At 39.3% G+C, this 25248-nt stretch overlaps 1 protein-coding gene across 2 annotated transcripts in view; it reads right to left on the bottom strand.

Annotated features, from left to right (window-relative positions):
- LOC124798168 (WD repeat-containing protein 89) overlaps nucleotides 1-25248 on the bottom strand; it is a 275773-nt gene that overhangs the window by 238453 nt on the left and 12072 nt on the right. The window contains exons 2-3 of one of the 2 annotated variants that reach the window (XM_047261451.1): nucleotides 17315-17347; nucleotides 9739-9886 (exon numbers count right to left, since the gene is read on the bottom strand). In XM_047261451.1, the coding sequence (XP_047117407.1) occupies nucleotides 9739-9884 (146 nt within the window). In that variant the 5' untranslated portion in view covers nucleotides 9885-9886; nucleotides 17315-17347. The remainder of the gene's footprint in view (nucleotides 1-9738; nucleotides 9887-17314; nucleotides 17348-25248) is intronic. The other variant, XM_047261450.1, reaches the window with a different exon arrangement.

Consider the following 25248-nt stretch of genomic DNA (forward strand, 5'->3'; position numbering starts at 1 on the left):
GATGATCGACGGATCACCATCAAACAACTCAGTGCTCAACTTGACATCTCTGTTGGTAGTGATGTCACAATTGTTCACCAGTTGGGATATTCAAAGGTTTGTTCCCGCTGGGTCCCTCGTTGTCTAACCGAACACCATAAAGAGCAAACGAGAACCATCTGTGCGGAATTGCTTGCTCGTCATGTGGCTGAGGGTGACAATTTCTTGTCAAAGATTGTTACAGGCGATGAAACATGGGTTCATCACTTCGAACCTGAAACAAAACGGCAATCAATGGAGTGGCGCCACACCCACTCCCCTACCAAGAAAAAGTTTAAAGCCATACACTCAGCCGGTAAAGTCATGGTTACAGTCTTCTGGGATGTTGAAGGGGTTATGTCCTTCCCCATGGTCAAACGATCAACTCTGAAGTGTATTGTGCTACTCTTCAGAAATTGAAGAAACGACTTCAGCGTGTTCGTAGGCACAAAAATCAGAACGAACTTCTCCTTCTTCATGACAATGCAAGACCTCACACAAGTCTTCGCACCCGAGAGGAGGTCACAAAACTTCAGTGGACTGTTCTTCCTCATGTACCCTACAGCCCCGATCTCGCACCATCGGATTTCCACATGTTTGGCCCAATGAAGGATGCAATCCGTGGGAGGCACTACGCGGATGATGAAGAAGTTATTGATGCAGTACGACGTTGGCTCCGACATCGACCAGTGGAATGGTACCATGCAGGCATACAGGCCCTCATTTCAAGGTGGCATGAGGCCGTAGCATTGAATGGAGATTACGTTGAAAAATAGTGTTGTGTAGCTAAAAGATTGGGGAATAACCTGGTGTATTTCAATGCTGAATAAAACAACCACTGTTTCAGAAAAAAATGTGTTGCATTACTTATTGAACTGCCCTCGTATATTAACCATTATACCTAAAGGACTGAGGTAATGTCACCACTGGCAACAACAAGTAAGATGGTAGCTTAAAAATAATGTACAGGTCAACAGCACTTTGAACTGAACACCGCAATTACAGCACAGTGTCAGTTGATTCCAAGAGGAAAGTATTGTGTTTTAAACTGATTCTGTGGGCCGTCCAGGTGCTATGGTGGCAGAGGAACAGAGAAATGAAAACTCTGAATGGCAAGAGGCCACCATTATCAGAAATGTAAAGGCTTGAAGGTCATATGATATGCAGTCAACAGGCCACCTGTTTCTAGGAGAGGGGTAAGGGGGAATGTTGGTGGGAAAGGGGGATGGGCATGTCAGCAAAGGGCATGTAAGCTGAAAACAGTAACAGCAAGACCTGTCCCATACATCATCCCATCACCACCTACTTCAGTCCAGTCACAAACATCAGCTATCCCACTCTTGCTATGTTGGAAGTTGCTAAATCTCCCACTCTCAAATACTGGACAACTTTAGTTTGTATAATCTACACACCATTGGTTATTCTGCCTCAAGACATAAACACAGTCTCTAACTTTAATATTTGACTTACATTGTTAAACCTTTAATGTAAGATTATAGCTCTGAAGTAGTAAATTATTACAGCATTTAAAATTTTTAGATTTGGTCATCAATTATATGGAATACCGAAAATTTAATTTTTGTTGCCCCTGGAAACCATAAGATGGGCAACCTGCAACTGGATTCAGGTGACTGTTTTACCCTTTTAGTAATTTAGATAACTTCATTTCTGTGATCATGTATAATGTGACTCATTTACATTCACCCTATGATGGAATCTACAAAATATGTGTGAATGAGTGAATGGATGACGATACTGGATGCACCTACATTACAATGTAAATATGCCTTCTATGCAGACACTGTCACAATCCTGAACTGAATAAGAAAGACAGATCCATCACATAAACATCCCATCCCCTTATGAAACTTTTCTGCATAATTCAGGAAGCCTGAAATTGTTCCTGTTTGCGTGCTAACCCATGTGCCCTGTGACAAGTAGTTTGTCAAGGCACTTACGTAATACCATGGACTTGCAGCCTCAGCAGTTCTGAATGACATGGCTACTCATGTAGTGTAACCAGCATTCAAATGATGAGAAGGATGCTTGACGTTGTAACCCATTTACCTACTTTTGCATTACAGTCTAACCAACAGAAATCTAAATCAGCATGGAAGATTACAAATGGCATGATATGTACATCAAACACATAGCCTTTGATGAAATGATTGAAATCTAGAGTACTGTCAGCTATATCTCCCTTGGAAACATGCTTGATAAGCAATAGTAAGACACAGGTAAACAAAAACAAGGATTTATTACAACCACAGCAGAGAGATATAATGACAAAGAAAAACTCTTCTTTTGTCATCGGTCGGCTACAGGCTTCCTTTTGTGACAGCTCGCTTTGTTGTATCCCCGACATCATCACAAGCATTCTTCCCAAGCACTGAAGCGAAAAAGTGCCATTCTATATCAAACCCAAAATCTTCTTTATGAAAGGAGATGTTAATAATTTTTTTGTTTGTTTTTATATTGACTTGCTGCCCCATCCAAAAAGTAAATCAGTTTTTTTATAGAATGGTGGAGCTGTTTAATGTAGTTTGTTAATTTTAGTTGAAAAATGTGCACTGCTGTAGTGTTGTGTTCAAGGTAGTCACTTATGACACAAAAGCTGTGGCTCATTAGCTCATCTTCATCCTTATAATAGAATACAAATGGATGAACTGTGGCCTGTTTGTTTACCCAGTGGTGCCCTTGTACTTCATCTTGAACAAAAAAGGAATAATTTTCTGAAAAGTGAGCAAGAACTAAGCATTCATCAGCTGCCAAGGTTTGCTTTATTGTCTTTCAAAAATTTACTTTGAGCTTTTGTAAAAAAATTATGCATTTTCAGATTTTCAAAGTTAACCACCAACACTTCAAAAAATTCTTCTCGTGATTTTATGACTGTCACCATTTCAGTTCTGTCTTGTGTCACTCATTGTTTGTATTTTATACTGTCAGGCATCAAATCGTCTTCTTCAGATTCTTCAAACATGTCAAATAAGGCTTGTTTGTCTGGACAATCTTCACATTTTCCCTTGATCATACAATTGTAACTGTCAATATTGCATACCATAACTTCCAAAAGGTCTTTATAGTCAACTCTAAGATTGGCCCCATCTACCATCAACTTTACATTCTGATGATACAAACAAACACAAACATTGTGGGTGCCAGATGCCCCAGCAACAATACACCATCTTGGTCTCAACTAGCAAAACTTTGATCTTCCAACTTCAATGTCAGGAATTTCTTTTTTAAATTCAGTGAACAGTTCATTTAAATTACACAGTATTAATCTTTTTTGTCTTTGAATCTTAGAACCATTTTCTTTCACAGAAACACAAACGACTGTTATTTTCATCGTCATGATACTTAATAACTTTATTGATTGTGTTTTCCTCTACCAAATTAGATGCACTTTTCTTCTGTACTGCTGGTAAAATTCCCTGTTCTTTTATTAATTGTCTTGTTAATTTAACAAGACGTTCAGGCACATTACATTCATCATTAACTTCTGCTCAACTCCAATAATTTGGTGGTAAACTAATAATCTTAATTTTATCCTCTTTGTTTGAAGTACTGCATTTAGTTTTTAGTTTTTCTATCAAATCATCACATTCAGTTGGTGAAGTTTTAGAAATTCCATCTGTTTTAGTACAAATTGTATTTTGAAATGGAACTTCCAAATTCTTTTTGACTGTAGCTGTCACTTTCTCAATTTTTGTATTCAAGGCACTTGGTCCTTTATCTTGACTTAGTTTTCTAATTTTACTAGCAGGCGATATACCCAAGATCTCACAAGCTGTATCTACTTTTTTAATGGTTGCTAATAAGTTACAAAATTCTGTATCAGAGGTTTCACTATCCTTTCTCTTGTGAATTACAAATATCTTAGATTTACATGCTAGACACAATGATTTTCCTGGTATGAGATTGACAAAAGGGCTTTTATTTTTAGAACAATGATCAAATGTTATTTCTCACAGACCTTTTGTTATAGGTTTCTTATGTTTCTCAAAAAGGTCCATGCAAGACTGACAAAAGAGGTGATGAAAATTGTTTAACTATTTCATTTCATGGTACTTGCATGTTGATTTGACCTCTGGGCCGACTCGTAAGTAAAACAACACTTTTTCTTCTTCACTGTAATCTTCGATTAAAGTAATGTCTTTAGGATGCACTCCACAAACACTTTTATGACATGTTTCATCAATAATAACACCAACAGAACACTGAGACATCATTTTTCAACTGCACACTTCAAGAACTTTTAGCTAAATAAGGGTGAGTAGACATTTGTTGGTTTAAGGGGGAGACAACAATCAGACTTGTATAGCATGACTACGAAGTCTTTCGCGACAGAGTCCTTGCATAAAAAGTTCTCGGTTTACTTGCCGCGTCAAATTTGGATAAAATCCCAAGCTTTCGATGACTACCTCCGTCATCTTCGTCAGGGGTAAAACTGACTGTCGTGGACCGGTGAGGCTTCCGCTTTTATAAGCAGTGGACGGCTTCTCATTGGCTGGATGACGTCACGGTGAAACCGATGCCTACTGAGGTGGCAGCCTCTATATCCATAGATTTTGTTTGCGCGCTTTATCCAGCATTGCTTGCAGCGCCATCCATTCGCAACAGGCAGAGAACTGCGAGGAATGTAAGAAGTCTCCCTCTGCGTTCTTTCTATATCAATTGCGCGCTTCCATGCATTGCTGAGTGCATAACCGGAATCTCTGTTGAAATTATTTTCACAGAGTCTAATTTCAACTGCTTCCCTGATGACAGAGTCCCAATAGTTTGAAGCGTGAGCAAGTAGTCTTGTTTCATCGAATAAAATCTTATGTTTATTTAACAAGCTGTGCTCAGCCACCGCTGATTTTTCTAGATACCTGTATTTCAGGTGACGGTGATGTTCCACACCGCGATCGGCGACAGTTCTTATAGACTGGCCCACATAACTTTTGCCACACTCGCAAGGAATGCTGTAAATTCCCGGTACTCTCAGGCCAAGATTATCTTTCACAGGTTGCAGCATTTCCTTAATCTTCCTGGGTGGCCGGAAGACTGGTCTGATTCCTTGCCGGCTCAGGACTCTGCCGATCTTGCTGGTCGTTGCACCGCAGAATGGTAGCCACGCGATGTGTTGGTCCTCTTGATCTGTTCGAAAAGCGTTCTTCCTTGGTTTCTTCACCAGAGTAGATCTGATATCACGATCAGAATAACCATTATTTATGAATACTGTCGTCAGATGGTTAATCTCGGAGCCGAGATGATCCTTGTCCGAAATAGTCCTTGCTCTGTGTACCAAGGTGTTCAGCATAGCTCTCTTCTGAGCTGAGTGGTGAAAACTACGTGCGTTTAGATATAAATCTGTATGCGTCGGTTTTCTGTGCACAGAATGTCCGAGACGTCCATCTGATTTTCGCTACACCAGTACACCTAAGAAGGGCAACTTTCCATCCTTCTCCACCTCCACTGTAAATCTTATGTTCTGATGTATACCATTCAAATGATCAACAAACTGCTGCAGTGCCTCACTGCCATGTGGCCAGATTAAAAATGTACCGTCAACATACCTGAAGAAGCAGGATGGACGTAAGGGAACACTGTTCAATGCTCGTTCTTCGAAATCCTCCATGAAGAAGTTAGCTATGGCTGGTGACAGTGGCGAACCCATGGCTGTTCCGTCAATCATTTCATAATAATTTCCACCATACAAAAAATAGGTGGTCGTCAAGGTGTGTCGAAATAACTTCAGTATTTCAGGAGAGAAATGAGCAGCCAACATTTTTAACGTATCTTCCACTGGAACCTTTGCAAACAAAGAAACCACATCTAGGCTGATCATGATGTCATTCGGACCTATCCTCATCTGCTTTATAATGTCAACAAACATTTTTGAGTTAGTAATATGATGGCTACAGTGGCCGACTATAGGTGCTAATAATTTGGTTAAGTATTTTGCCAACCGATATGTAGGAGACCCAATAGCACTGACAATAGGTCTCAACGGAACCCCATCCTTATGGACTTTGGGTAGACCATATAACCTGGGTGGCCTTGACGCTCTTGGTCGTAGATTCTTGACTAGTTCTTCTGGGAGGCCAGAGTTCTTCAGTAGCTCCCCTGTCTTCCTACTAAGTGCTGCTGTAGGATCCCGTTTAAGAATACGGTATGTGGCATCTTCCAATAATATGGCCACTTTCTTATGATAATCGGTAGCATTGAGGATAACTGTGGCATTGCCTTTGTCTGCTGGTAGTACAACTAACTCTTCATCCTTCCCCAACGATTTCAATGCCAGTTTCTCCACTCTGCTCACATTGGGCTTAGGAGGCTTGGCTGTTGCTAAAATCCGACTAGTTGCAAGCCTTATATCATCTGTTGCCTCTTCAGGAAGGTGCCGAACCGCTTGTTCTACTCCACTGATAATTTCAGCCACTGGTAGCTTTTGTGGAGCTGGAGAAAAGTTCAGTCCCTTACTGAGAACCGAGATGGTGGCGTCGTCACTTTCTTTGTCGGAGAAGTTGATAACAGTGCGATGTGCGTCGCTGGACCCAGAAGTTCCTTTTCCCCAGTTTAGGAGCACAAATTTATCAGCCTGTTTTGCTGTAGTCTTGCTTAAATTAGCTCGCTGATGTGCAGCCAAGGTCGTGTCTACCCATTCCCAGTCCCAAGGTGACAAAACTGCAGACAAAAACAGATGGCAACTATATAAAGAGCGAGCGTTGGCATCCAGTTCATACCTCGTATGATGTATCCTCTCCCTGACGATCGCATGACTTGTCTTCCGCAAAATTCTATTCACTGCAGCAGTTCGGATGTGATGTTTGACAACTGCGAAATTAGGTACAACCTCCTTGTCACGACAATGTTGTAGAAAAGCCAGATTACTCAGCAGCTGTGACTGTTTCAAGCGCAGCTTCTCCAACCGACGAACGCTGTGCGCTACATCCTCCTCGTAGAGGAAATTAATATGACTACGAAGTCTTTAGGCTTGCACATGCAATTGTCAGCCTGCTGAAACAATTACCACAGCACTGTTTTGACAAATAATCATTAGCTAGTTAATGTGGTGTGTTACATTATGCAGTTGGTATACTTTATTTGATTAGCCTACCAGATATTGCAGATGTTAAAAAATGTATTTTTGACTCATGTTTGTAATCTTTTTTCCATAACTTGCAATTGAATCTCAAAGTTGAAATTTGTACTGAATTTCGATATCATAAAGGTCTATTAACTGTGAAATTTTCAGATTTTTATCAGATATTGCAGGCCACAAATGTAAAAATTAAAAAAAATCCATTTTTTAAAATAGTGTATTTTTTAAGTGTAAGCTGTTCACCATTGATACTTTTAAAAAAAGTAACTACACCATACAGTGTAATAGCAGGAAAAATATTAAAGCTGAGAAATTAATCTTTCTTCGTAAAACTACTGTTCAAAAATTGAGTTTTTTAAATTTGAACTATTAAAAATATATTAAAGAACACGTTCAGCTAAGTGGTAATGATGTTAATTTGTAGCCCAGAGTGTGTTGAACTAAATGTATTTTATCTGAAAGGCTTAGGACAATCCACTACTGAATAATTGCAAAAAATGTAGACACTTGCAAATACGAAAAAATGTATGCGGCCTGGAACAAATATGGCCACCATTTCAAAATAATAAACAATAAATTTTTTAAAAAAATATTTTTGTGACTACTAAACACTGGGGAATTCACCTAGAAAATATAAATTTTTTCTGAGATGGTCAAGCAACCAGTGCTGGACCACTTGGTATGGTTTCTTTTGTTCGCCTCCCCCACATTTTCTACGTGTTCTTTGCAATTTAAATTGTTCATAATTGTAATTCCTAGGTTTTTAGCTGAATTTACAGCCTTTATATTTGATTGATTTATCATGTAACCAAAGTTTAACGGATTCCTTTTAGCATTCATGTGGATGACCTTACACTGTTCATTATTTAGGATCAATTGCAAATTTTTGCATCATACAGATAAATTTTCTAAATTGTTTTGCAATTTGTTTGCTTCTTACGATGACTTTACTAGGCGATAAATGGCAGCATCATCTGTGAACAACCTCAGAAGGCTGCTCAGATTGTCTTCTAAATCTTTGCTTTTATTAAGTGATTTAAGTTGTTTCACTACTCTGAGAGTATCTACTTCTAAGTTTCTCCTGTTGGCAGCTGCTCCTGACTCAAATTCTGAAATATTTGCTTCGTCTTCTTTTGTGAAGGCATTTTGGAGGGCTGTGGTTAGTAGCTCTGCTTTAGCAGCACTGTGTTCGAAAGTGTTTCCATTGCTATCACGAAGTGAAGGCATTGATTGTGTCTTGATGCTAGTATACTTTACATACGACCAGAATCTCTTTGGACTTTCTGCCTGGTTTTGAGACAAAGCTTTGTTGTGGAAACTATTATAAGTATCTCGCATTGAAGTCAACACTAAATTTCAAGCTGTAAAAGCTCACCAATCTTGGGGTTTTTGATTTCATTTGAATTTGGCATTGTTTCTGTTGTTGTGATATGTTTTGTATAGCCAATGGGGATCAGGTCCGTTGCTTGTTTCATTTATTTATGGAGGATTTGGGAGTTATGGTATTCAGTCTCGCTAGGACAACTCTCTGTGTTCGCTATTCCCTGTGTTCATTTTGATGCTCATTATTAGCTCAGGATTAATGGATTACTAATGACTTGTTTCAATGGAAGATACAAATTTATTACTTTTGTTTTCAACATGCATAGTGTGAGTTTGATGATTACTAATCCTACTATTATGGATTATAAAGTTAGGTTTTTGTATATATTTCTTGTGTTGTATGTTTCTCACAATACAACAAGATATCTTCGGTTACTGTTTCGTTATGCTTTGATTGTGAGTTGGCAAAGCTAATGAAAGTGACTGATGGAAAACTGTCTGGCTAACAATGTTTTCTATAAAGTAGCCCCGGATCTAGGTTACATCAGAGCTTGGTTGTGAGTTGGTGTGTGTGTGTGTGTGTGTGTGTGTGTGTGTGTGTGTGTGTGTGTGTGTGTGGAAAAAAAAAAAAAACCGCTGTGGTGATGAGCTAATCTGAAGCATAGCCCAATAATGTGTTTGAAAGGTCTGTGCAGATTTTCAAACTGTACCAATTTCCAAGGTTGTGGTTATGCAGGAACCTATGAGAACAGTTTAATTTTTAGGGAGCATTATGTTTTATATGACAATATTCTGCATTATGCTGCTACATAATTTCATATGCCCCACATCAAGATGTCTTTTATCAAATGCTGTTTTCTCCAACCATCCCATTCATCATTCGTAATGTTCACTTCCCACCATTCAAAGTGCCAAAAGTTAATAACTGCAACCTGTGTGAACAGTTACCAATTGCAGTATGCAACAGAAAAACTGCCAACACTGAAAATGCCATTTTACTTACAATGACTTGAATATCTAAGACACAAACATGGAACAAACCTCAAAATCATAAAGGTAGCTACGTACATACCACAGGTAGAATGACAGTGGTACCAGACCAATAATTATTAATCTGACAAAAGACTTCTCCCATGACTTGTCTCCCTGTCTTCAACACTAATTGTTGACAAATTGTAAGTAGGCCTACTAGATAGATTATGAGCAGGGTACTATAATTAAAGCCCTTAAAATGCAATAAGGGTTGCACAATTGTGGTATAAATGTGGTTTTCATTAATCTAAGACTAAGATAGCAATAAAACATACCTTTGGCCACAAATATGGAGAATACACTTCTGTTCCAAGGAAACAGCAACTTCATCAAGTAGCTTATAAGAATTTGTCACTACATTATCATCAGTGTTCATGGGGTCCTCAGTTCCTTCCCTTCCCTCTACTTTCATTCCGGTCATTCCTATTAATAAAATATACATATTTCAATGCACATCTAATCAATTCAGTGTCAATTCAACATTTTTAATTACTACACTGCAATCATATCATGATCAGTTAAGGAAATGTACAATTCTCCACATATTTTTGTAATTTCATAATTTAATATACAGGGCTATTACAAATGATTGAAGCGATTTCATAAATTCACTGTAGCTCCATTCATTGACATATGGTCACGACACACTACAGATACGTAGAAAAACTCATAAAGTTTTGTTTGGCTGAAGCCGCACTTCAGGTTTCTGCCGCCAGAGCGCTCGAAAGCGCAGTGAGACAAAATGGTGACAGGAGCCGAGAAAGCGTATGTCGTGCTTGAAATGCACTCACATCAGTCAGTCATAACAGTGCAACAACACTTCAGGACCAAGTTCAACAAAGATCCAAAAACTGCTAATTCCATTCGGCGATGGTATGCGCAGTTTAAAGCTTCTGGATGCCGCTGTAAGGGGAAATCAACGGGTCGGCCTGCAGTGAGCGAAGAAATGGTTGAACGCGTGCGGGCAAGTTTCACGCGTAGCCCGCGGAAGTCGACGAATAAAGCAAGCAGGGAGCTAAACGTGCCACAGCCGACGGTTTGGAAAATCTTACGGAAAAGGCTAAAGCAGAAGCCTTACCGTTTACAATTGCTACAAGCCTTGACACCCGATGACAAAGTCAAACGCTTTGAATTTTCGGCATGGTTGCAACAGCTCATGGAAGAGGATGCGTTCAGTGCGAAACTTGTTTTCAGTGATGAAGCAACATTTTTTCTCAATGGTGAAGTGAACAGACACAATGTGTGAATCTGGGCGGTAGAGAATCCTCACGCATTCGTGCAGCAAATTCGCAATTCACCAAAAGTTAACGTGTTTTGTGCAAACTCACAGTTTAAAGTTTACGGCCCCTTTTCTTCTGCGAAAAAAACGTTACAGGACACGTGTATTTGGACATGCTGGAAAATTGGCTCATGCCACAACTGGAGACCCACAGTGCCGACTTCATCTTTCAACAGGATGGTGTTCCACTGCACTTCCATCATGATGTTCGGCATTTCTTAAACAGGAGATTGGAAAAACGATGGATCGGTCGTGGTGGAGATCATGATCAGCAATTCATGTCATGGCCTCCACGCTCTCCCGACTTAACCCCACGCGATTTCTTTCTGTGGGGTTATGTGAAAGATTCAGTGTTTAAACCTCCTCTACCAAGAAACGTGCCAGAACTGCGAGCTCGCATCAACGATGCTTTCGAACTCATTGATGGGGACATGCTGGGCCGAGTGTGGGAGGAACTTGATTATCGGCTTGATGTCTGCCGAATAACTAAAGGGGCACATATCGAACATTTGTGAATGTCTAAAAAAACTTTTTGAGTTTTTGTATGTGTGTGCAAAGCATTGTGAAAATATCTCAAACAATAAAGTTATTGTAGAACTGTGAAATCGCTTCAATCATTTCTAATAACCCTGTAATGTTTTCAGAAGTCTTCTGTAAGAGAAATTATACAATTGTCAGATTATCAGAACTACTAACAATCCTAAAAACTGAGAATATCATAAGATTGCCATCCACACCCTACCTTTTGGATTTGATTACATAAAATTACTTGTTTTAGTTCTTTGTGAAGAAAACATATGCTGCAAGTAATGCTCAGTGATTTGAACATTTTATAATTGGAAAATCTGAAATTATAAATGACTTCCCAAGAGATTTGATCCTACACCACCCAACCACACTGTGTAGGTCAATGAGCTCTCATTTTGTTTAAGGCGAGAGACTAGATTTTTTTTCTGATAATACAAGAATTATTACAGTACATATATGATAAACAGCTACAGAAACACATATGCATAAGCAGAGTTCAGCAGGCTTTCACTAGAAAATCATGTGTTTCTGATATAGTAGAAAGAAGCAGCACAAATTTCGTACTTTTAAGTAGCACTCCTGGGAGAGGTTAGCAGCTGCAGGAAAATTTAGGTAAAAATTACTACAGTCTCCGTCAGATGATACAATACAAATAGAATTTCCAATACACACAGAACTTCCAAAAGGCATTTGACACAGTACCGCACCTATGCATATTATTAAAAGTACAGTTTGTGTGGGGTATTAAGCAAAATATGTGACGAATGAAGACTTGTTTTAGTAGGGAGGACGCAGCACGTTACACGTACTCCACAAGCAACCATACAGCACATGGCATAGGGTACCCTGTACCACTATTAGTCATTTCCTTTCCTGTTCGACTCACAAACAGAGCAAGAGAAAAATGACTGTCTATATGCCTCAATACAAGCCCTAATTACTCATATCTTATCTTTGTGGTTATTTAACAAAATGTATGCTGGTGACAGTAGGATCGTTCTGCAGTCAGCTTTAAATGCCGGTTCCCTAAATTTTCTGTGTTCCTCCAAAACAATGTCGCTTTCCCTCCTGGGATTCCCATTTGAGTTCCCGAACCATTTCCGTAACACTTGTGTGTTGTTCCAACCTAGTAAAATATCAATGAGTCACAGTTGGAATTGGTCAACTCATACAAATATCTGGGTGTAAAAATTTTTAAGGATATGAAATGGAATAATGATAAGAAGGAGGCAAACTTCAGTTTATTGGTATAATTTGGGAAACACAATCAGTCCACAAAAGACACTGTTTACAAATCAATGATGCAACCCATCCGAATATTGCTTGAGTGTGTGTGGGACCTGTACCAAATAGGATTAACAGAAGGTATTGGACATGTACAGAGAAGGGCCAGTATCAAAGGTAAAATCCACAGGACAGTGTCATAGCGATGCTGGAGAAACGCAATTGACAGATACCTGAAGATAGCTGCAAACTACCCTGAAAAAGCCTATTTACAAAGTTTCAAGAACAAGCTTTAAATGATGACTCTTAAGAATATACTGTACCCCATACACATCACTGTAGGGATTGTGAGGACAGGATTAGATTAATTACAACACAGATACAGGCATTTAAATAGTCATTCTTCCTGCGTTTCATGTGTGAATGAAACAGGAAGCAGCTCTAATAAATAGTACAATAGGAAATACCCTCTGCATGCACTTCCCTGTAGTTAACAGAGTAGGAATGTAGATACAACACCTTGAATCTTTGTGTAAGGATACTGCAAAGGAGAATCACGTGGTAACAAAGGATGGGGCAGAAAAGAGTCTCGATGAAGATCAGGACTACATTATTGGATATGGCTTGGTAAATTCAATAAAAAATGAAAGAAATGCTGAGTTTCATTCTGTTTTGAGGCTTTATGACTGGGGAAAAAATTACAGCTCTATGGGACCAGTTAATATATAGTTTTAGTGACTTCTTTTATCAATTAAAGTGCCATGTATAGTTTTGGAACTGGACAACTGTAGAGATAGATGCAGCTTTATTAATGACAGTCTACATCTCCAAAGAGAAAGTATGGATAAACTGGCATGGATGACAGCAGAATCAAGAGCCAGTCAATCATTAAGTAGGAGAAAGGGGCGGGGCGGGGCGAGGTGGGGGGGGGGGGGGGAAGGGGGGGGGGGTTGAGAGTGGCTTTTTCCTTTGGGGTACACGGCAAGGTATGACTGTCATGTTTTTTACCAAAATATTAATGGAGTAAAAAGTAAAGGCATTATACTTCAAATACTGACACATATTGCCTAGCATCCAATGACCAAAGATTTGATGTGAAGAATGGGACATTTGCCACTTATTTCGCAGAAGTATGCAGATATAAAGACACTGATATCCCTAGGTTTTGCAGTGATCAGGATTTTGAACCACTGAATGCGAATATAAGTTCATGCTAAGCTAACAGTAACAGTCGAATTACACTGGAGTTTGGCTAGTAATTTTTGTTTATTCATGTAACAACAATACTTTATGACGTACTTTAACCTCTAATAAAGTCTTTCTTTTTCTTTTTTTCATTTTGGTCATCTGATCACCACATCAATTCAAAACAGCTCCTTTTCTTCTAGATATTATCCTTGTCCAATATACTTTCATTCTCACAGTTTGAAATTTTGAGGGCAACAAAGACTCAAAATAAAGTATTGAATTTTGTTTTTCTTTTAGCTGTGCCTACCTGCGATTCAGCATCTCTGCTATATGGTGAGTAGCAACTATCCTTTTCTTAATATTGTCACATTCCATCTTGGATTTTCCATTGTATGAAAACACTAAATTTAATAGACAAAACGAGAATGTATAAAAATGCAGCAAATAAATCAAGCTAAAGGCATTACAGATGCGTAAAAAATGAGATTATCAAGAAACAAGAATGGCTAGTGTAGAAGAGTGAATCACTTTGGGAAAAATGGATGCTGCATGTAGAAACATTAAAACAACTTTTTGGGAAAAGGGAAGCAGCTGCGCAAAAATCAAGATGTCAGATGATAAACCAGCACTAAACAATGAAGGGAATACTGAACTGTGAGATTAATTTATAGCAGAGCTACACAATGAAAACAAACCTGGAGACACTATCATGAAAAGAGTACTAGATGAAAATAAGATGGGAAATACGACAGTGGGCTGTATAAAGAAAGATTAAACGGTGGGTTTTTCATTCAGAAAACATATCTGAATGTTGACAGTGAGAATACTGTTATGCTTCATGTAAGAAGAGGAAAGGTCTACCAAAAAATATTGGAATTCGACAACTGGAGGATAGTGGCATACCAAGAATGTGGTTTCTAGTGTTTTGTGGGCATGCATGACTCTTGTGCAAATACAGAATCAAAAGGTCAGGAGGGCCACACTCAGTGCCATGCAGGGTTTCAATGGCCCCACACATCTACTGCAAGAGGACAGACATGTTGTTAGTAGTATCATACAATCAAATCACATAGCTTGAGTTAGTAAGCAGGCTTTTTTGTATGAAAAAGGCCACTTTCAAATCCCTGCATATTATTTAGATTAGATTCTGTTTTCATCCCACAGATCCAAAAATGCGATGATTCTCATGGGTGTGGAACATGTCAGAAAGTATAACATAAAACATCTGAATATAATACTCACTACCCTGATCATCTGCCAGGAGATCGTCTATAGTTGATTACATTACAGCTATTGCTAATATTTACAAAATTAATAGACTGTCAGAATGAACTTTCAATAAATTTATCTTACCCAAAATACCTAATCTTGATTGTTGCGATCAAGTGCTGTCAAAACTGAAATCTAACAGACATTTATACTTAAGCTGGTCTAACAGTCCATGTTAAGTTATTGATCTATAGAAGTGGTCGTCAAACTGTGGCCCGCGGGCCACATGCAGCCCGGATCATGTTTTCATGCGGCCCGCAACCCTCCTCAGCTTTGCACAGGTAGCATTAGTTACCTACTTATCTGGCGTAGCGGTGTTTCATTTACAGAAACTGCGTAGAATTGTGATTAAAGTCGGGAAAGTAATTAGGTAACTGAAAACCATCCACCACTTTCATTTAATGCGCCACTTGCCGGTGATCTGCAGCGCTAAAGGCGTGAGTGCCTGCTAGCCAACAATGTGAGCCGTTGAGCCGTGCATCAAACGTGCCGCGGGCCCATGGCTGCTCGTTTGTCGGCGGCAGGCTTGTCTCGCAGCCGCCTCATTGTTAGCTTTGTTGTGTCAGTGTGTCAGTCGTGAACTAATTTTTGGTGTCCCTGAGCATTCATCACATATTGAGTGTATTTGTGCTCATTTTTGGTGATATAATTATTAGTGGAATAAATAATGTCTGATGTACCCTCAAGGACAGTGACTAAGAGGAAAATATGTGAAGAGAAAAGAAGTTTCCAAGAAATATTGGAAGAAGAGTTTTGCTTTATAAGTGGACACAGAGAAGGTACTGCTACTTGCTTAATATGCTGGGATACAATTGTGGGACTGAAGAGATACAATTTATTTCACCACTACACAAGTAAGCACAATTCATTTACAGTAGTTTTTCCTTTGAATTCAAATGAAAGAAAGGAAAAAAAATTGCTCATCTAAAATCTACCATTTGTCATCAGCAGTTGGGAAAAGTGAGACTGCCACAAGAGCATCATACCACATACGTAATATTCTGGCAATAAATATGAAAGCTGACACTGAATTAGTGAAGCAATGTATGATGACTGTTTCTGAAACTTTGTTTCAAAATTTCTCCAACAGTAAACAAATATCAGCTGAAATAAATAAGCTCACACTTACAGAATCTACCTGTCGACGACGTATAGAAGATATTTCAAAATATATGTTTGAGGCAGTAATTAATAAAGTCAAACTATGCCAATACTTCAGTCTTGCATGTGATTCCAGTACAGATTTAGCTTCGATGGCTCAGTTTTCATTATTTGTGTGTTACTGCACAAATGATGGGGTAACAGAGGAAGATTTTTTAGCAATTATAACCACGAAAGGTCACACAAAAGGATGTGATTTTGTGGATGTGATTAAACAATTTGTAAAAAAGACTTATCTATGAGCAAATTAATATCAGTATGTACAGATGGTTGTCCGTCAATGATGGGTGTCAACAGTGGTTTGATAACACTGATTAAGAAGGAATGGAATTTGCCAAATTTACTCTCCATTCACCGCTTATGGCATCAAGAATTTTGGCATGTCAAATTTCAAATACCAAACTGAAGAACATTATGCAAACGGTTGTAAGTGTTATAAATTTCATTCGTGCCCGTGAACTTAAGCACCGAAAATTTAAAGAACTTCTGCAGGAATTGCAAGCTTTTTACAGTGATGTTCTCCTACATACTACTGTCAGATGGCTAACCAAAGGAAAAGTGCTGGAACGGTTTGTCAATTTGAAATCTGAAATTATCTTATTCTTACAACAAAGTGGTAAAAATTGTTCTGAAATTTATGATGATGAATGGTGGATACTTACAGCTTTTTTAACTGATATTAAAAAAAAATTCAACACACTTAACTTGGAATTACAAGGACCAAACAAGATAACTGGGCAAATGACTAAAAAAATATTTGCATTTGAAGCTAAACTGCAATTATATAAATGAACTTGAAGTAACAGATCTGTCTAATTTTCCAATTGTCACTATGTTCCAATCACGCTTAACTATCGCTGAAACTATTTACCAAAACATGAAAGAATATTTGGAAGCCTATTTGGAAGAAATAAAAAACAGATTTGCAGATGTTAAGAAATATTCGAAGCTGTTTCATTCTCGTAGAGAACCCTTGGCATGTTGGACATGATGATCTCAAATTATTCTGCCAATTTGGATTTCCTAAAACTAATTTGCTAAATGAAATAATCGAACTTCAGCATAACACACAGCTTAAAGCTCTGTTTATAGAACATCATGAAATACATCAGCACACTCAATTTTGGAAATTTGTGCCTAACAATTATAAAAATTCACGAGACTGTGCACAATTCATTTTAACACTATTTTCTTCAACTTACCTTTGTGAAGCTTCACTTTCAGAAATGAAGAATCTGAAAAATAAATATCGTAATCGGTTGTCCAGTCATTTAGAAGACGCAATGAGGATTGCACGCAGCCCAAACGACGCAGATATAGACGACATAGCCAAAAAAGATCAACACCACAAGTCACATTGATGAAAAATTATATATTTGTATTTACATTTGTTTTGCAATTATAAGGAATAAAAACCAGCTTCAATAAGAGACTTGTAGCTTTCTAATATAGCCTGTTGCATGTGTAGTGCACCTATCGTTTTCCTATTTTTTAAATTTCTAATTTATTTCTATATTTTTTGAAAGTCTGAGATTAAGGAAATTATAATAAATTTTTGTGGCCATTTGAATAATGTAATATAATATTTTAATAATACATCTATCTCATTTAGCATGATATCAATATAATAGAAGGAAACATTCCACGTGGGAAAAATTATATATAAAAACAAAGATGAGGTAACTTACCGAACGAAAGCACTGGCAGGTCGATAGACACACAAACAAACACAAACATACACACAAAATTCAAGCTTTCGCAACAAACTGTTGCCTCATCAGGAAAGAGGGAAGGAGGGGGGAAGACGAAAGGAAGTGGGTTTTAAGGGAGAGGGTAAGGAGTCATTCCAATCCCGGGAGCGAAAAGACTTACCTTACCATTTAGCATGAAAGTACTTTAAAATAAATTTCAGGAACAAAGATACACTGATCCCAGATTTGTTTTTGATAGTGGCACAAAATTACTAATGATTCCCTTTCTTCCCTTCACCCTTCATATGCTCCTGCCTAGCTACATGAATACTGTAAGATTATGCAAGTCATGTGAATTTTATTTTCACAGAGATAATTAAACTGGAATGAATTAGTCAGATGCACTGTATACTTTTTTCCAGTTTACTGAAATTTGATCAGCAGCATTTTATGGAGTTTTCAACACTCGTAAACATGGTGACAGTCATTCTGTGAAAGTCTGTGAATGGCACATGTCATCACAGGCTCATGCTACCACAACGATTATTGCAGTCGGTCTCAACACTCGACTCCTGTGAAGACTGACTAAAAATGTAATTGTTGACAACGTGACACAACTACTCATATGTCTCCTACGAATATATCCCTCATAATCTAATAGTTGTCAAACCGGAGGATAGGTATTTAAAAATCTTTTTCCCTGTATTGCAGAATTTCAGTGTCATAAACATGGCTTACTGTTGTCAGCAACTGCACAACAATGTTATTTGCCGAAGGAGTCATATACATCCAACAGTTGCGAGTGGTTTGTTTCCGAAAGTACTATTTCATTTTAACACGTGCTAATGTTTACAGTTTCTGAAGAACGCTAAATGATATACATCCAAGTCCGGTAAAAAATAAATGGTTTGCGGCTGTCAGCTATACCTGTCTCCTTCGTCAAATGAAAAATTACTGGAAAAATTGTAAGTAGGAGTGTGTAAAGTTGTTCTATCACCTTTACAGGTGCCACTTGGTACAGGGGCAGATAGATTTGTTGTTGCAGTGGGAGGGGACATAATAATGGAAATGTTTTCTTGTTTGTTTCTCAGTGCTGACAACAAATGGGCGTGTGTGCCTTGTACCAATTATCTGCTATTGCATCAATCTTAAATGAAAGTGGGTTGGATTCATGAATACGCATTATAGAGACGTCCATATGTAGTACATATTTGTTAAAAGAAGTAATAATAGTTATTAGCTCTTAAAAATGTGTGTGTGTATATATATATATATATATATATATATATATATATATATATGTCTCCTTGTGTCTGTGTATGTGCAGATGGATATGTGTGTGTGTGCGCGAGTGTATACCCGTCCTTTTTTCCCCCTAAGGTAAGTCTTTCCGCTCCCGGGATTGGAATGACTCCTTACCCTCTCCCTTAAAACCCACATCCTTTCGTCTTTCCCTCTCCTTCCCTCTTTCCTGATGAGGCAACAGTTTGTTGCAAAAGCTTGAATTTTGTGTGTATGTTTGTGTTCGTTTGTGTGTCTGTCGACCTGCCAGCACTTTCATTTGGTAAGTCACACACATCGTCTTTGTTTTCATATATATATATATATATATATATATATATATATATATATATATATATAAAAAACAAAGATGAGGTGACTTACCGAACAAAAGCGCTGGCAGGTCGATAGACACACAAACAAACACAAACATACACACAAAATTCAAGCTTTCGCAACAAACTGTTGCCTCATCAGGAAAGAGGGAAGGAGAGGGGAAGACGAAAGGAAGTGGGTTTTAAAGGAGAGGGTAAGGAGTCATTCCAATCCCGGGAGCGGAAGTATCACTTTGCCACGAAGAAAAATGATCCTAATCCTACTCCTAATGATCCGACTCCTCAAGACACCATCCAAATTGAACCCTGCCTGGAACAGTTCCGTCCTCCGTCACAGCGGGACCCACCTCCTCTTCCTCAAAATTACCCTCTCCAAACCTTCCAGGAATTTCTGACTTCCAGCCTTGCATCTCAATCCTTCTTAAAAAACCTTAATCCTACACCCAACATCACCACTGCTGAAGCCCAGGCTATCCGTGATCTGAAGGCTGACCGATCCATCGTCATTCTTCCGGCGGACAAGGGTTCCACGACCGTGGTACTTGATTGTCGGGAGTATGTGGCTGAGGGACTGCGTCAGCTTTCAGACAACACCACATACAAAGTTTGCCAAGGTAACCCCATTCCCGATGTCCAGGCGGAGCTTCAAGGAATCCTCAGAACCTTAGGCCCCCTGCAAAACCTTTCACCTGACTCCATCAACCTCCTGACCCCACCGACACCCCGCACCCCTACCTTCTACCTTCTTCCTAAAATCCACAAACCCAATCATCCCGGCCGCCCCATTGTAGCTGGTTACCAAGCCCCCACAGAACGTATCTCTGCCTACGTAGATCAACACCTTCAACCCATTACATGCAGTCTCCCATCCTTCATCAAGGACACCAACCACTTCCTTGAACGCCTGGAATCCTTACCCAATCTGTTACCCCCGGAAACCATCCTTGTAACCATTGATGCCACGTCCTTATACACAAATATTCCGCACGTCCAGGGCCTCGCTGCGATGGAGCATTTCCTTTCACGCCGATCACCTGCCACCCTACCTAAAACCTCTTTCCTCATCACCTTAGCCAGCTTCATCCTGACCCACAACTTCTTCACTTTTGAAGGCCAGACATACCAACAATTAAAGGGAACAGCCATGGGTACCAGGATGGCCCCCTCGTACGCCAACCTATTCATGGGTCGCTTAGAGGAAGCCTTCTTGGTTACCCAAGTCTGCCAACCCAAAGTTTGGTACAGATTTGTTGATGACATCTTCATGATCTGGACTCACAGTGAAGAAGAACTCCAGAATTTCCTCTCCAACCTCAACTCCTTTGGTTCCATCAGTTTCACCTGGTCCTACTCCAAATCCCATGCCACTTTCCTTGACGTTGACCTCCACCTGTCCAATGGCCAACTTCACACGTCCGTCCACATCAAACCCACCAACAAGCAACAGTACCTCCATTATGACAGCTGCCACCCATTCCACATCAAACGGTCCCTTCCCTACAGCCTAGGTCTTCGTGGCAAACGAATCTGCTCCAGTCCGGAATCCCTGAATCATTACACCAACAACCTGAAAACAGCTTTCGCATCCCGCAACTACCCTCCCGACCTGGTACAGAAGCAAATAACCAGAGCCACTTCCTCGTCCCCTCAAACCCAGAATCCCCCACAGAAGAACCACAAAAGTGCCCCACTTGTGACAGGATACTTTCCGGGACTGGACCAGACTCTGAATGTGGCTCTCCAGCAGGGATACGACTTCCTCAAATCCTGCCCTGAAATGAGATCCATCCTTCATGAAATCCTCCCCACTCCGCCAAGAGTGTCTTTCCGCCGTCCACCTAACCTTCGTAACCTGTTAGTTCATCCCTATGAAATCCCCAAACCACCTTCCCTACCCTCTGGCTCCTATCCTTGTAACTGCCCCCGATGCAAAACCTGTCCCATGCACCCTCCCACCACCACCTACTCCAGTCCTGTAACCCGGAAGGTGTACACGATCAAAGGCAGAGCCACGTGTGAAAGCACCCACGTGATTTACCAACTGACCTGCCTACACTGTGACGCATTCTATGTGGGAATGACCAGCAACAAACTGTCCATTCGCATGAATGGACACAGGCAGACAGTGTTTGTTGGTAATGAGGATCACCCTGTGGCTAAACATGCCTTGGTGCACGGCCAGCACATCTTGGCACAGTGTTACACCGTCCGGATTATCTGGATACTTCCCACCAACACCAACCTATCCGAACTCCGGAGATGGGAACTTGCCCTTCAGTATATCCTCTCTTCTCGTCATCCGCCAGGCCTCAATCTCCGCTAATTTCAAGTTGCCGCCACTCATACCTCACCTGTCTTTCAACAACTTCTTTGCCTCTACACTTCTGCCTCGACTGACATCTCTGCCCAAACTCTTTGTCTTTAAATATGTCTGCTTGTGTCTGCATGTGTGGATGGATATGTGCGTGTGTGCGAGTGTATACCTGTCCTTTTTTCCCCCTAAGGTAAGTCTTTCCGCTCCCGGGATTGGAATGACTCCTTACCCTCTCCTTTAAAACCCACTTCCTTTCGTCTTCCCCTCTCCTTCCCTCTTTCCTGATGAGGCAACAGTTTGTTGCGAAAGCTTGAATTTTGTGTGTATGTTTGTGTTTGTTTGTGTGTCTATCGACCTGCCAGCGCTTTTGTTCGGTAAGTCACCTCATCTTTGTTTTTTTTATTTTATATATATATATATATATATATATATATATATATATATATGTGTGTGTGTGTGTGTGTGTGTGTGTGTGTGTTTGTTTATCCTCCACTTCTCCTCCCAGATCCTCGGATCGATTTCAACCAAACTGATACACATATTATTTCCAATCTGTAAAGAAATATTGTGGAGTAAGCAAAGGCAATGTCTTATTGGGGCGGAGCATGGTAATGTAGAGGGAGAAGGGGGAGGAGGACATGGACACATACAGGGGGAGTGCGAAATGGACAGATAAAGGGGTAAGGGATGGTGAGTGAGGGGAAAGTCGAGATGGAAGACAGAGAATGAGCGAAGGAATAGACAGAATAACATAAGATTGGAATAAATACATATCTAGTATGAAATAAAATTAAGGCTGTTGTAGTTCAGTCAAGTGAGTTGAAGAAAAATGACTTTCAAAACATGTAGAAAACAGTTGTGATCGTGTTTCATGTTACATAATACATTTAAGTATAAGTCCATTTGCTTTTATTAACCATATCTGTTCACAAAGACAACGCAGCAATATTTTGTCGGGCGATTACAGTGTTACAATTTACGGGCCATTGAGTGTGGCAACAATCTGAAACAGAGAACATTCCACACATAGTGGTCCGAATGGTATTGACTTTAACGATAAGTGCTAGAAAGTCAGTGGTAGACTTCTCACTTCTTTTCTATAGCTAGTATATTGGAGGTTCATAACACACCATTTACATGGTTTACCAGTTAATAAAAATATCTGGAAATCTGTGGCCCGAGGTGCCACATCGTATTGTTAGTTTTGGCCCTTGAGCAAACAAGTTTAACGAACACTGATCTCTAGAGTAGGAGTTCCCTGTCAAAAAGTCTTTCAACCTCTGTTGAAACTGTGCTTTATATGAAATCGAGTTTTTAATGGTCACTGGCAATTTAATGAAAATGTGTATTCCTGAATATTAGACCCCTTTTTGGACCAAGGTAAGTGATTTTAGGTCATTATGTAGATTGTTCTTATTTCTAGTGTTGATAATGTGTATTGATTTTTGGTTGGAAACAGAGATATACAGGTATTACTTGTAACAAATTTTACTAAGGAATAAATATTCTGAGAAGTAGTGATCAGAATACGAACTTCCTTGAACAGGTTTCTACATGATGTTCTTGAATTTACACCACATATGATTCAAATTACACATTTGTGCACGCTAAACATTTTTCCTCTGTTTGACGAGTTACCCCATAATATGGCCCCGCATGACTTAATAGAATAAAAGTAATCAAGGTACACAGGTTTTTTATATTTATACCTCCTACATCTGACATCATTCTTACTGCAAATACAGACTTGCTTAGGTGCTTCAGCAATTCTGTGGTATGCCCGTCCCAACTGAATTTATTATCAAGTTGTAATCCCAGAAATTTAACACTTATTTATTTTATTTATTTATTTAAATGTCAAGTTCTATAGGACCAAAGTGAGGAGCAAATCTCCAAGGTCATGGAACGTGTCAGTACATGAACTTACAACATAAAAAGTAATAACAGATAAAAATAAAAGTTCATGAACCTGAAAGAAAATCAGTCCATAAGTTTAAGCAAATGCTATCAGCAATACAATGATAATCATCTTAATTTTTCAAGGAACTCCTCGACAGAATAGAAGGAGTGACCCATGAGGAAACTCTTCAGTTTCGATTTGAAAGCGCGTGGATTACTGCTAAGATTTTTGAATTCGAATGGCAGCGTATTGAAAATGATGATGTGACTTTTTGCATAAGAGTTAAGGAAGTCCAATCCAAATGGAGGTTTGATTTGTGCCGAGTATTAACCGAGTGAAAGCTGCTTATTGTTGGAAATAAACTAATATTGGTAACAAGAAACGACAATAAGGAATATACATATTGAGAGGCCAATGCCAAAATACCCAGACTCGTGAAAAGAGGTCGACAAGAGGTTCGTGAACTCACACCACTTATTGCCCGAACCGCCCGTTTCTGAGCCAAAAATATCCTTCTAGAATGGGAAGAGTTACCCCATAACATAACACCATACGACATAAGTGAATGAAAATAAGCAAAGTAGACTAATTTACGTGTCGAAATATCACTCACTTTCGATACTGTTCGAATAGTGAAAATGGCAGTATTAAGTCTTTGAACAAGATCCTGAACGTGGGCTTTCCACGACAGCTTACTATCTATCTGAACACCTACGAATTTGAACTGTTCAGTTTCACTAATCATATGCCCGTTCTGTGAGATTAAAACGTCAGGTTTTGTGAATTGTGTGTTAGGAACTGTAAAAACTGAGTCTTACTGTGATTTAACATTAGTTTATTTTCTACAAGCCATGAACTGAGGTCATGTACTGCTCTACTTGAAACCGAGTCGATGTTGCACACAACATCCTTTACTACCAAGCCAGTGTCATCAGGAAACAAAAATATTTTAGAGTTACCCATAATACCAGAGGGCATATCATTTATATAAATAAGGAACAGGAGCGGCCCCAACACTGATCCCTGGGGCACCCCCCACTTGACAGTACCCCACTCAGATCCCACATCACAGCCATTATCAACAGTGTGAATAATGACCTTTTGCTGGCTGTTGCTAAAGTAAGAGGTGAACCAATTGTGAGCTACTCCCCTTATTCCGTAATGGTCCAACTTCTGGAGCAATATTGTGTGATCAACACAGTCAAATGCCTTTGTTAAATCAAAAAATACGCCAAGCGTTCGAAACTTTTTGTTTAGCCCATCCAGTACCTCACAGAGAAAAGAGAATACAGCATTTTCAGTTGTCAAACGACTTATAAAGCCGAACTGTACATTTGATAGCAAATCATGTGATATAAAATGATCAATTAACCTTACAAACACAGCCTTTTCGATAACTTTTGCAAACACTGATGGCATCGAATAGGTCTAAAATTATCTACATTATCCCTTTCTCCCTTTTTATAAAGCGGCTTTACTACTGAGTACTTTAATCGTTCAGGAAACTGACCATTCCTAAAGGAAAAATTACAAATATGGCTAAATACAGAGCTAACATGAGCAGCACAGTACTTTAATATTCTACTAGACACTCCATCATAACCATGAGAGTCCT

This window comes from Schistocerca piceifrons, chromosome 5 (assembly GCF_021461385.2).
Source record: "Schistocerca piceifrons isolate TAMUIC-IGC-003096 chromosome 5, iqSchPice1.1, whole genome shotgun sequence".
Taxonomy (NCBI): domain Eukaryota; kingdom Metazoa; phylum Arthropoda; class Insecta; order Orthoptera; family Acrididae; genus Schistocerca; species Schistocerca piceifrons.